Source organism: Schistocerca serialis, chromosome 2, assembly GCF_023864345.2.
Source record: "Schistocerca serialis cubense isolate TAMUIC-IGC-003099 chromosome 2, iqSchSeri2.2, whole genome shotgun sequence".
NCBI classification, from domain to species: domain Eukaryota; kingdom Metazoa; phylum Arthropoda; class Insecta; order Orthoptera; family Acrididae; genus Schistocerca; species Schistocerca serialis.
Genome location: NC_064639.1, coordinates 533,123,011 through 533,135,892, shown reverse-complemented (window position 1 = coordinate 533,135,892; position 12,882 = coordinate 533,123,011). Strand labels below are relative to the sequence as shown.

The following is a 12,882-nucleotide window of genomic DNA, read 5'->3' as shown; positions in this document are numbered from 1 at the left end:
TGATGCGCCCCCTATGTGAATTAAGTGGGAAGAAATCCTAATATTTGGTATATAGTACCCACTGCCGTGAGCACCACAGTGGTTTGCAGAGTATAGCTGTAGACGTAGATGGAGAGCATGTTGATAACCTACATCGGCGCGAGCGGCTTTTGAAAATAGGACCCTGAGAGAAAGTGGGTGTTTTGTAATCAGCCTGGGTAGCTGATTTCGAGGACACAGCGGAATGGTTCCCCCCCACCACCCCTCCTACACGGCCGACTGCGCGACGGGTGCTGAATGGCTGATGAAATGGCAGCTGCTAGCTGCACTGCCTTTCTCCAGGCAAAAGAGCGGTAAGCCGGGAGCACCGCGGAGTTTTCATTCCCAAACAGCGGTCATCCGGAAGAGTTCTCCGCGACGCCCACTTAGCCTAATTGTCGCCTGCCGCCTCGAAAATTCGAGCCGAGGTGGCGAGCAGTGTCCGGTAACCCTCCCGGACCGGGCGAGGGGGCGTAACCCGGCCCACCCCTAAAGCTTCCGCCCCCGCCGCCGCCGCCGCCGCCGCCGCCGCCGCCGCCGCCGCTCCCGTGCCTCCGGAAAGCCCGAGTTTCGCGGGCGCGCGCGCTTACTGGCGAAACTCCGCCGTGGAGCACAGCAAAATAAAACTTTTGTCTGTCGCCGCCGGAGTTTCCCCGCCGCGTGGCGCCGCATATAAAGCTCTCTCGTTGTCGCGGTCTCTCTTCTCTCCTCTCCTCTCCCCTGCCCCTACTCTCCCCTTCGCCACGGTTCCTCGCCCACTCCCCTTCCCCTATGCCAGCCCGTTACGGACCGTTAGGCTCGGCGCGACTTTGCGCGGGCCAAATGACTCTCCGCCCCCATCTCAGTGTCCCGGCCACCGCTGAAGCCGCCGCTACCTCCAGGACCGCCAGCGCAGCCGCCACCGCGGCCGCCTCTAGCCACGCAGTCGGATTTTCGCGAAAATTGGTTCCGGAGCGCGCGCTCGCCGGCCGACGCCTTTGAAGGCTTATGCGCGATTTCTCCCACAGGCCGAGCGCGCTCGGACGGCAGCGCAAAACTTTTTCTTAGCGGCGCCGCCGGAGAGGCCGACTGTACCCCTCCACCCCTCACCCTCCCCACCACGCCTCCCGTCCCCCCCTCAACCCCCACCGCTTTCCTAAGCCATGCTGCCTCCTCATCCTCCCTCTTTTGATGTGCGATTTTGGGGGGCAGATAAAAAGGAAATAATTAAAAATTTAAAAATCTGTTACAAGTTATCCATTCTGCTTTATCAGCACCACCAGGCCTGGAGAAAAAGGGAGGTTTTTTTCTGTAGAGAGCTCATTTTCCACGGATATACTCGACAAACTGTAAACCTACGAGGTATTATCAACGTCAAATGATGTTCCAAATGCCTCTTTCTTCATAAAAACGCCTCAACAGTGTGTTATTGCCGTACACAAAACTCTGCGGAAATGAGAGAGAGGTTTCATAAATGACGACTTTGTACGTAAATGCTTTGTACAACAGACAGCAGCGTTTAACTCTCTGAGTCTCTCAGAATCGAGGAGTGTAGCAGGATTTATGAGAACAACAGGGCACTTCGAGTGTTAATTCGCAACGCGTCTAAGAGAAAAGGAGAAACCGCAGCATGACAAAAAGAGTATACATAACTTTTAAAGGCAGAGAAACGCGTCGGATGGAACTGTTCATCACCATGATAGCCGAGCGGTCTGGGCCGCTGCAGTCATGGACTGTGCGGCTGGTCCCGGCGGAGGTTCGAGTCCTCCCTCGGGCATGGGTGTGTGTGTTTGTCCTTAGGATAATTTAGGTTAAGTAGTGTGTAAGCATAGGGAATGATGACCTTAGCAGGTAAGTCCCATAAGATTTCACACACATTTGAACATTTTGAACCACCACGATACCTCTCTAATTTGTACTAAAAATACAAGATGCTTACTTTCGCAACTTGAGAGGACTCCCATGAGAAACGAATAATCGCAGGAAAGTCATACTTTGTGGAAACACTTGTAAGGACATTTGGAAGAAAAATAACGAATAAACCATGGGAAAAACAGATTTTAACTTCCACACGAGAGGGTAACATTCCTTAAGTGCGTATCCCTTTTACGTTCCGGGATACAAACATTGATCCATCTGACGTCCATCTGCATCCAAGAGAGCCTGGAACCTCACCGCAGATACAATTCCACAATCATTCACAGCCCTTTTCTAGTGGGGGACCATGTAATGTTCAGCGGTCACGACGCAGCTCATGCATTGCCTGAAGATCGCACACTGCGTCCAGCATTCTCAGCCGCGACAACAGTCACTTCTTCGGCAATTTGAGGCGCAAATGGCTATCGCTCTTTCCCAATAGCAGTTCTCAAATCGCCTGTCAGTTCGAATCTCTGAGTCGTGTTCTTAACACCATTACGGAAAGAGGACCTCTCCGTATTCCTTTAGTGCGTAGGTACTCGCGAAGAGGAGCGGTACTATTGCTGTTGTCTTGATATAACAGCTTTACGAATAAAGTCCTGCTCACCTTGTCCAGACTCATGTTGACTGTCTGCAACTGTGATACACGCTGATGCCTGTGTTTCATGCCAACGTCGCCGTACCAGTACCAGCGCCTAACAGCATATCGTGACACTAACACTACTAACAACAGAAATTTGGCGACGCATATTCCTGTAAAGCTTGGTGCCGACACGGTAAATAGTTTTTCGTCTAAACTGGTTGATGTAGCGTAAGGTCACTTGTAACCTCCCTGTACACGACAGCGACGAGCCTAAGAGGTTTGAATGTTGAGACTGGAAGAGGAATCCAGGTAACCACTAACGTATGACATACCACCGCACACAGGAATTACGTTGAAATTATGCTACAGAAAAAGCAAAGGGTAAATGATTGATTCTGTTACTGTGAGCAATAGACAGTCAGCAGTAACCTTCTTCATTTTCACTGTATCATCATCATGTCCAATAGATTCTGATTTAATTTTTTTCTGGATTGTCACTAAAATGCTTAAAAAAGAATTTTTTGCTTCTATCGTCATTTGCCCGATGAAATCATCAATAAACGTTATTTTTGATTGAGGTTCCGTGGGGGTTTTTGAAAGAGAAAATACTTATTCAGTTCCTAAAACAGGAACAACGAGATCATTTACATCTTGTTCGCCTCAGACCAAGCAAGATCTGCCTGACAGAAGTCTTTGTGTGGACATTCTAAGTTTAGCGCTCCTTCCAAATGACTGATTGTGTTCAGCGTCTGCTTGAATGCAGTTTGTCTGTCTTATATAAAGACTTCGGTAGTGTGTTCTTTGTACAGTGTTTCTCAGATTCATATGCCATAAGCAGCTTTACCTCACCCATTAGCCCATACGTGTACATTGTGAGATAAACGGCGACCACAGAGCAACAATACAGTTCAAAAACGAGTGCAGAGTGGAATTTCTGCTTCAGATAGAATAAGAAGAAGAAAACAAAGTAAATTTTCCAAGAAGTATAGCATAAAAGAGTAAAATTTATCCCCAAGAGTGTCTAAAACACTACAATCCTTTAAAACATAAAAACAATCAGTTACCACAATGTTCAGTAAAAATTTCGCACAACCTACGATTTATTTTGCCGTTACTGATTTCGTGTATGAGCTCATCTTTACATTCGCCATTACCTCAAAAATTTATTGACTTAAGCGTGACAAGTTTTGATGATTGAAGTCCTATGCTTCTTAACAGAGCGTAGGGAAACGATGAGGGAGACCCGTACCGCCGTACTAGGCAAGATCCTGATATAGGTGATTTGCTCTTGCCTTCCTTCGACGGTAATGGGGATGAATGATGATGAAAAGGACACAACAAGACCCAGTCATCTCGGAGAAGGTGAAAATCCCTGACCGCGCCGAGAATCGAAATCGGGACCCCGTGCTCAGGAAGCGAGAACGCTACCGCGAAACCACGAGCGGCGGATTTCTGACGATTAGGTCAAATGAATACGTGTCATGAACAGTAATAAAAAGAATATATGTGGAAGAGGTGCCAGTCTCGACGATTTGAGTACGAGACATTAAACATATGCAATTTGTACAATCATAGTACCTTTTCCACTGTAGTCTGAAACGGGAAGCTAAGTCATTAACGTGGCGAAATCGTGACGTCGTCCGGATTTCAGTGTACCCATTGCAGGCAGTATTCATCAGATGGGCTGTTTCGCGACAATAAACCTAAAATATTCATCAAAAGTAGTATTTTATGCCCTTCTCTCTTCATACTGTCACCCAGTCAACATACAGTATGCCAGGGTGTCCAGACGCTTTCAGCTGGAAGGATAGGGACCCAAGAGCATATACAGGGTGTAATGGCTATAATTGCAGTTTTAAAGCGAAGTTTTAAAGAAGCTCGAAATTTAGTGAAAACTCCAATGCGAGATGCTTTTAATACTTTCCACTACGAAACTCTGTCTTGAAATACGGCAGAAAATCCGAAGAGTTTCTGGTCTTACGTGAAGTACACCAGCGGCAAAACACGATCAGGCACCTTCACTGTTAGATAGGAATGGAGATGTTATCGATGACAGTCACATTAAAGTGGCGTTAATGAACACGGTTTTCCGAAATTCCTTCACCCAAGAAGACGAGGTAAATATACCAGAATCCTAATCAAGAACAACTGCCAACATGAGCAACTTAGCCTCGGTGTAGCGAACCAGCTTAAATCAGTGAAGACGAGGCCTCCGGTCCAGACTGTTTATCAGTTATGTTCTTGTAATAATATGCTGATACAACTGCCGCATACTTAGCAGCCATTTACAAAAGCTCGCTCATCGAAAGATCCGTACCTAAAGACTGGAAAGTTGCACAGGTCACGCCAATACTCAAGAGTGGAAATATGAGTAATCAGCTGCATTACAGACCCATATCATTAACATCGATATGCAGTAGGGTCTTAGAACTTAGACCGTATTACAGCCTGTCAGAGGAATACGTGGGTGGGAGGAGCCAAAATGTGGTAGCCATAAGAAGCAACATGTGTGTTCGTGTCCTGGGCGAGATGAGGGCTGGATGTTGTGAAGTCATGGAGCAAATACATCCCCTCATACAACCCCTCGCGACGCTTCATCTTGACAGCCTGCCGTAACCTCGTCTGGGGACTCCAGCTGTATGCTCCTGTGACGGCCTGTTCCGCCTTACGAGCACAGTCTGTTAGCGCCACACCACGGCATTCCCACAAAACATTCAGCGTCGCCGACCCTGCTGATGGTCGCAGGCCGCGGCTTTCTCAGCGATGATAAATCCCCACGTACCACCTGTTTGCTTTGTTCATTTGTCTTGAGATCGTAGTGATCCATGCTGCACTCGTCCATGGTGATGAGGCGACAAAATAAGACATCTCGAGTGGTCTAACAGGGCTGTAACGTTTCCCCCGGTGCCTCAAGTCAGCGGGCTTTATGAAGGGATGTGAGCATCTGCAGAATCCAGCGGACGGCGACCATTGTGATGTCCAAAATGTGAAAGATGTTGGGAACTGCTGCTGATAAATTTTCAATTTGTCCATCATCGTTTCGATTGTGATATGCCTATGTTCGAGCACCAGTGCCTCAATTCCCTTGCAAATCCCGTTTCTTTGCAGACTGATGAATTACCACTTCCATCTTCTTCATTCAGACTTGTAAGACGACGCTGGAAGCTTCAACGCGATCTATCCGCTGTGGCATATGATGGCGTTTTCTTGCCAAGAACCTTCACCAATACAGTATGCAATTTTCCAGTGCTGTTCCCCTTCAGATGCAGAAATGATTACCGCATGATGCTTCACTTTCGTAATGAATGGCGTCATTTTAGTTCGGCTCCTCTAGCGGTGAGCAGGATTTTGAGGTGCGAACGATTTTATTGTGTACCAAGACTGCAAGCACTTTCATAACAAACAATGATTTACATTTTGCTAGTCTGTACTGTTTCGAAAGTTATGAACAATTTAATATTGTGATTAACACAAGTATTTCGTCAATATTAATTCACCTGATGCATTTAGGCTACAGTTATTTGTGTAAAACATCCGCTTCTACAGACTAGCATTGACTGGATGGACGTTAGTTTTCAAAATGGTCGTTTAACTGAATTTTGATACTGCAACATAAATTCTCTTGCTGGTACTTGACACAGTTTTGGAATTAGCGAAAGGAGTAAGTCCCCCATAAAACTATTAACCTGTTATGATCTTTAGTCGTTACAAACTCTCAGTCCATGGTAGCAAAATGTGGGCTGAAGAATTTAAGTGGTTCTGCACATTCAAAATATGGACTTCTCACATGAATCCTAAAACAATGTTTCAGAATGATGGTATGTTGTCCATGGAGTCAGCAAGCAAATCAAATCTAGTGCCGTTCTTACAGGGTGTTTCAAAAATGACCAGTATATTTGAAACGGTAATAAAAACTAAACGAGCAGCGATAGAAATACACCGTTTGTTGCAATATGCTTGGGACAACAGTAAATTTTCAGGCAGACAAACTTTCGAAATTACAGTAGTTACAATTGTCAACAACAGATGGCGCTGCGGTCTGGGAAACACTATAGTACGATATTTTCCACATATCCACCATGCGTAGCAATAATATGGCGTAGTCTCTGAATGAAATTACCCGAAACCTTTGACAACGTGTCTGGCGGAATGGCTTCACATGCAGATGAGATGAACTGCTTCAACTGTTCAATTGTTTCTGGATTCTGGCGGTACACTTGGTCTTTCAAGTGTCCCCACAGAAAGATGTCACAGGGGTTCATGTCTGGCGAATAGGGAGGCCAATCCACGCCGCCTCCTGTATGTTTCGGATAGCCCAAAGCAATCACACGATCATCGAAATATTCATTCAGGAAATTAAAGACATCGGCCGTGCGATGTGGCCGGGCACCATCTTGCATAAACCACGAGGTGTTCGCATTGTCGTCTAAGGCAGTTTGTACCGCCACAAATTCACGAAGAATGTCCAGATAGCGTGATGCAGTAATCGTTTCAGATCTGAAAAATGGGCCAATGATTCCTTTGGAAGAAATGGCGGCCCAGACCAGTACTTTTTGAGGATGCCGGGACGATGGGACTGCAACATGGGGCTTTTCGGTTCCCCATATGCGCCAGTTCTGTTTATTGACGAAGCTGTCCAGGTAAAAATAAGCTTCGTCAGTAAACCAAATGCTGCCCACATGCATATCGCCGTCATCAATCCTGTGCACTATATCGTTAGCGAATGTAAACTCTGGCGCATGAGACGATACGTGGACGTTGGCGTCATTTGGACCGCAGCTGCAACATGGCGAACGGAAACCCGAGGCCGCTGTTGGATCACCTGCTGCATTAGCTGCGCGTTGCCCTCTGCGGTTGCCGTACGCGGTCGCCCTACCTTTCCAGCACGTTCATCCGTCACGTTCCCAGTCCGTTGAAATTTTTCAAACAGATCCTTTATTGTATCGCTTTTCGGTCCTTTGGTTACATTAAACCTCCGTTGAAAACTTCGTCTTGTTGCAACAACACTGTGTTCTAGGCGGTGGAATTCCAACACCAGAAAAATCCTCTGTTCTAAGGAATAAACCATGTTGTCCACAGCACACTTGCACGTTGTGAACAGCACACGCCTACAGCAGAAAGACGACGTACAGAATGGCGCACCCACAGACTGCGTTGTCTTCTATATCTTTCACATCACTTGCAGCGCCATCTGTTGTTGAAAATTGTAACTACTGTAATTTCGAAAGTTTGTCCGCCTGAAAATGTACTGTTGTCCCAAGCATATTGCAACAAACGGTGTATTTCTATCGCTGCTCGTTTAGTTTTTATTGCCGTTTCAAATATACCGGTCATTTTTGAAACACCCTGTATAAACATGTCTTATGTATAAAGTTAATAAAGTTACGTATTATCATTATGCGTTAGTGCCAAAGGGTATACTCCTGGTGGCCATGGTGGACTTCGTTAAATGATTGATGATGGACTATGAAATTAACTCCAGAATTTCAAATTCTCCTATCATAGCACAGAAAAGGCGAATATGTTCACGGCAGAGCTAGGGATGTAAACGAATTGAACTAGCTTTTCAACTTATCTGGCAGCTTCAAAGATATTTCAAATTAAAACGGCTTGCCGTATTCGTGCTTTTTTACTTGTCAGTACTAGTACCCATATCATGTAATATAATGTATCATGTCAAGCAAAGTAATACGGTGCTTGATGTCATGCCCCTATGGAAAAATCCACACCTAGAAATTTCATGCCCCCAGAAACAACTATTTTAGCTATACATGTACTTTCTTCAGCCACATGATATATATATTGTTTTCTATGGCTGGCGAATCTCCTGGATTTTGGGCACATGGTATGGGACCACAGACTATAAATTGCAAGAAGCAGCTGCGCCAACACCTGCATCTAAGAGAGCTCACTGCACTGGTGAAGGAGGGTAAACTTGTAAAAAATTGTGAATATGTCAAGAGGTTTTGATTTAAATGTCCCTGAAGCTGCCAGATAAGTCGAAAAGCTAGTTCTCTTTTTTTTCCATCCCTAACTCCACCGAGGACATATTCGCCTTTTTTGTGCTGTGGTAGGAGCATTTTACATTCTGGTTACCCAATTTTACTTGACCATAATTTTGACATTAGACCACCATAGCATGGTAACCGATGTAGGTTTTTGTTGACTCGGGCAACAACTGATCCGGTACAGGCTAAATCTATTGTCTTTCGAACCACGTTGTTTGTATCGCTGCAGCGGATAAAGCTTTCAGTAAACAACAGGAAAACCATTAATTACATGTATTTCTCTACCTTCATACAAAATTTGGACCTATTCGCACATCTTTTAATTACAAAAGTGGCACACGTAAAAAGACCTCACAAAGAAAGTGTTTTTTGCACATAAAATCCGAATCAAACTACATTTTCCGAAAGCAAGTTTTCAGTTTTATAGTAAAAATGCATTTGTTATTTGTTTGAATTACTTTGAACCATTAAGGCGTTTTCTGTTCACGTAAGAATGATTTTTATGTTCTACATTTAACTATACTTTAAACCATCGTATCTGGACAACGGGTAATGATTGTTGGATAGTAAAAACTTCGTTTTAACTTTATTTATTCATCATCTTCGTGCAACTTTTGCACCGATTCGCACAAACTATAGACGTGTCGCGCTTCAAAAATCTCCCAGAGAAACGTTCGTTCTATTTTTTTTCTACTTGCCCGTAAAATCACAACAGTTCACATGCAAATGGGGCCATTTGCTTTGCTGAACATTAATTTCAGATCAGGGTTCGTCGTTCAAACCCTTCTTAATACAGGCTGTATCAAAAAGAATCATGCGATTTGGCACGTCTATATTTCTGAAACTAATAAACATATAAAATGAATTTCATACCTTTTCATAGGTGTTCAGTATGCCCCTCTTGAGATGCATGGCTTAAGTGAATGCGGTATTCGAATTGTTCCCACACTGCAGCAAGCATGTGTTCAGTCACGGCTTCCACAGCTGCCGTTATGCGGTGTCTCAGTTCATTCACTGTTGTTGGTAACAGAGATACATAAACAGTCTTTTATAAACCTTCACAAGAAATAATCACACACAGTCAGGTGCGGTGACCTTAGAGGCCAGTAATGTAAGGCTGAACTATTCGGTCCAGTGCGACCGATCCATCGTTCAGTAATCCTTTGGTTTAAAAATTCCCACAGTTCCAAATGCCAATGTGGCGGTGCCCCATCCTGTTGTGGGCGAGCGCTTCTAGACGCCACAGTCTGGAACCGCGCGACCGCTGTCGCAGGTTCAAATCCTGCCTCGGGCATGGTTGTGTGTGATGTCCTTAGGTTATTTAGTTTTAAGTAGTTCTAAGTTCTGGGGGACTGATGACCTCAGCAGTTAAGTCCCTTAGTGCTCAGAGCCATTTGAGCCATTTCAACCCATCCTGTTGGTAAATGTAGTCGTTCCAATCAGTCTCCGACAGCGGGACAATAAATTTCTCAAACGTATCGAGATATGTGCTTCCTGTAACAGTGTCCTCGGCAAAGAAAAATCGGCCATACATCTTGTCCGTGAACCTGCATAAAACATATTAAATTTTGGAGAGTCTCTCTCATGTTGTACAACTTCATGCGGTTATTCCGTACCCCATATTCTCACATTATGATGGTTGACCTTTCCATTTAAATGGAATCTTGCCTCGTCACTCAACACTAAGCGTCGAAGAAACCTATCATCCCCCATCTTGCCAGGAACGAAATTACAGAACCCCATACGTTGTTGTCTGTCCCCTTGACGAAGACCTTACAGTAGCTGAATTTTGTACTGCTACATGTGTAAACGTCGACGCAACACACGCCAGACAGACATCGGGTGTGTGTAGAGCTGTCGAGCTGCGCGGCGAACAGATTTCTGCGGACTCCTTGTGAAACTATGGCGGATGCTTTCGACGTCCGTGTTAGACACCCCGGGACGACCCGGCGTTTTGCCTTTACACAAACAACCTGTTTCTCAGAATTGTTCTATGCTGTAGGACGATCTACACCATTCCAAATACGAAAGTTACGCTGAACACTTATTACTGATGAGCTCCGCTCAAAATGCAGAACACAAAACACTTTCTGTTGTCCCGACACCATATTTACTAGAACTGAAGTGGGCGCACGTTACCGCTACCTAGCGGGAATCATGTAAAACTCGAGAGTCTGCTCTTTCCAATAGTACGTTGTTCACGCACATATCTCAAATCTCAATTTTTTAAAACCGGACGATTCTTTTTGACACATCCAGTATACTGTAACATAGCTTCAGTAAGACAGATGCTAGAATGACTATACAAATGGCCGCTGGCCCCGGCTAAACCAAAAACTTTTCACCGCATGTTCCTAGCTCAAATAGGAACGTAGCACAAAGAACCCCCCCCCCCTTTTCGTTTATCCTCTCCTCCCTCCTTGTTTCTCCCCCCCCCCCCCTCCCCCCATCTGCCTTCGGCTGTGGTGTGTCATATTTGTGCCGACATTTTAGTGCAGTGTTTACAGTGAGTGTTCAGTGTTGTGTGTCTTTTCCGAAGTGCTGCGAACGGACATCATACTGTCACTGGGTGTGATTTTTATATCTCTTGCGAACAGAAACCAGACTGTCGCCATGTTCTTTAATTGTCTGTCAACTATGTTACCTGTCTGCTTCCTGTGTCTTTTATTAGCTTTGCCAACCCTTTGCTTTCTGTTTTAACTTTCCACAATTTTCCACCGTTTTACAATTTAAGTCATGGTTTTATCGCCTGCTTTTATAGTTTCTTATCTTCTTCTTACGTTTTAAAAAGTCTGTAGGCTGTAAAGTAGCGTAATAAGTTGCTGCCAGCCCGCCCTCTTCGGGGGGAATCGAAATTCAATAAAGGAAAAGAAAAAAGAACCCGCCAAACGGCTGTTCTGTGGATGTCCACTTCAAACATATTTGTTGCATCGCTTCCAGTATAGGGAAGTGTAAAAGAGTGTATTCCTAGAGGCCGTGATCGGCTTTGTTCAATAATTGATAGTGGACTATAAAATTATGTGATAGGATACAATACATCTTTGTTGAGCAAACATTAAGCAAAACCGCCCCTCGTGTATGGATTTTCTCGGCGGCGGATAGCTGCCACGCGCGGTCCTCCTAACAGACGTGGCCGCTCTTCCGGCGGCTCACGCATTCTCGCGCGTAAGCAGGCGTCGTGGTGACGCAGCGCTACGGCGCGCGGCGCGCCGCGCGGCGGCCGCACGCAATTACTCGTTCCAATTAACGCGCCGTCCTGGACGGCGCTGTTTTATGCCGTGCGCGCCTCTGGTCCGTGGCAACGAATTTCTGTACGCAAAATGCCGCAGCTAAATTAAGTGAATTTCCCTCTCTGCGCTTTCCCCGCATAATAATTACGTTCCTAACACTCCTGTAAATCAACTAGGGCGATTTTGAATAGTTTCGCCAACACAATCGGAAAATCGAGCATTGCCATTGTTTTCCTGTTAATTACAAAAAACAAAATTATAATTTTGTACGTGGTGTACAAAAACCTTTCGATTTGTATCTCACAATTTGTATGTGGGCGTGATGTTTAGAAGGAGTCTCATACTGGGACCTCGGATTTCGTAGTGTGTGCACAAGATCGGGTTAATAGCTTAAATTTAACAGGTGGTTACTGTCACGCGTATTTTTGTATGTGTGCTGTCAGTTTTTTCGGACATTTCCAAAGTAATAGACACGTTATACCCAGTGGTTAAAATTAAACTTTCCATATTTAACACGTTATAATACGGAAACTAATTACGGTACGAGTAGCCTTAATGTCAGGACATCTCTCTCTCTCTCTCTCTCTCTCTCTCTCTCTCTCTCTCTCTCTCTCTGCTCCCGAACAGGCCATGTAGGCCCAGCGGTACGGACCGGCCGCCGTGTCATCCTCACCCCACAGGCGTCACTGAATGCGGATATGGAGGGCCATGTGGTCAGCACACCGCTCTCCCGGTCGCATGTGAGTTACCGAGACCAGAGCCGCTACTTTTCAATCAAGTAGCTCCTCAGTTTGCCTCACAAGGGCTGAGTGCACCCCACTTGTCAACAGCTCTCGGCAAACCGGATGGTCACCCATCCAAGTGCTAGCCCAGACCGAAAGCGCTTAACTTAAGTGATCTTACGGGACCCGGTGTTACCACTGCAGCAAGGCCGTTGGTAATGTCAAGGAGATGGGGAAGAGAAATAATGCAGATCAACGTAATTGTAACACTTTTAATGTGCTGCTACGGTACGTAATACCATTACACACCGATACCATTAATGTTACAAAAGGGGCTCAATATGGCGCCCATCAGTGTCCAGGAGAGTCTGAAACCGCAGCATTGCATTCTGCACAGCAGAACGAACAATATCTGCAGGTAAGCT

At 45.4% G+C, this 12,882-nt stretch overlaps 1 protein-coding gene across 1 annotated transcript in view; it reads left to right on the top strand.

Moving 5' to 3' along the window:
• The first annotated feature begins 223 nt into the window (after positions 1-223).
• The window catches only part of LOC126456183 (progesterone receptor-like), a 183,500-nt gene continuing 170,841 nt past the window's right edge, over positions 224-12,882 (top strand). The window contains exons 1-2 of the mRNA XM_050091936.1: positions 224-332; positions 487-678. Of these exons, the coding sequence (XP_049947893.1) occupies positions 224-332; positions 487-678 (301 nt within the window). The remainder of the gene's footprint in view (positions 333-486; positions 679-12,882) is intronic.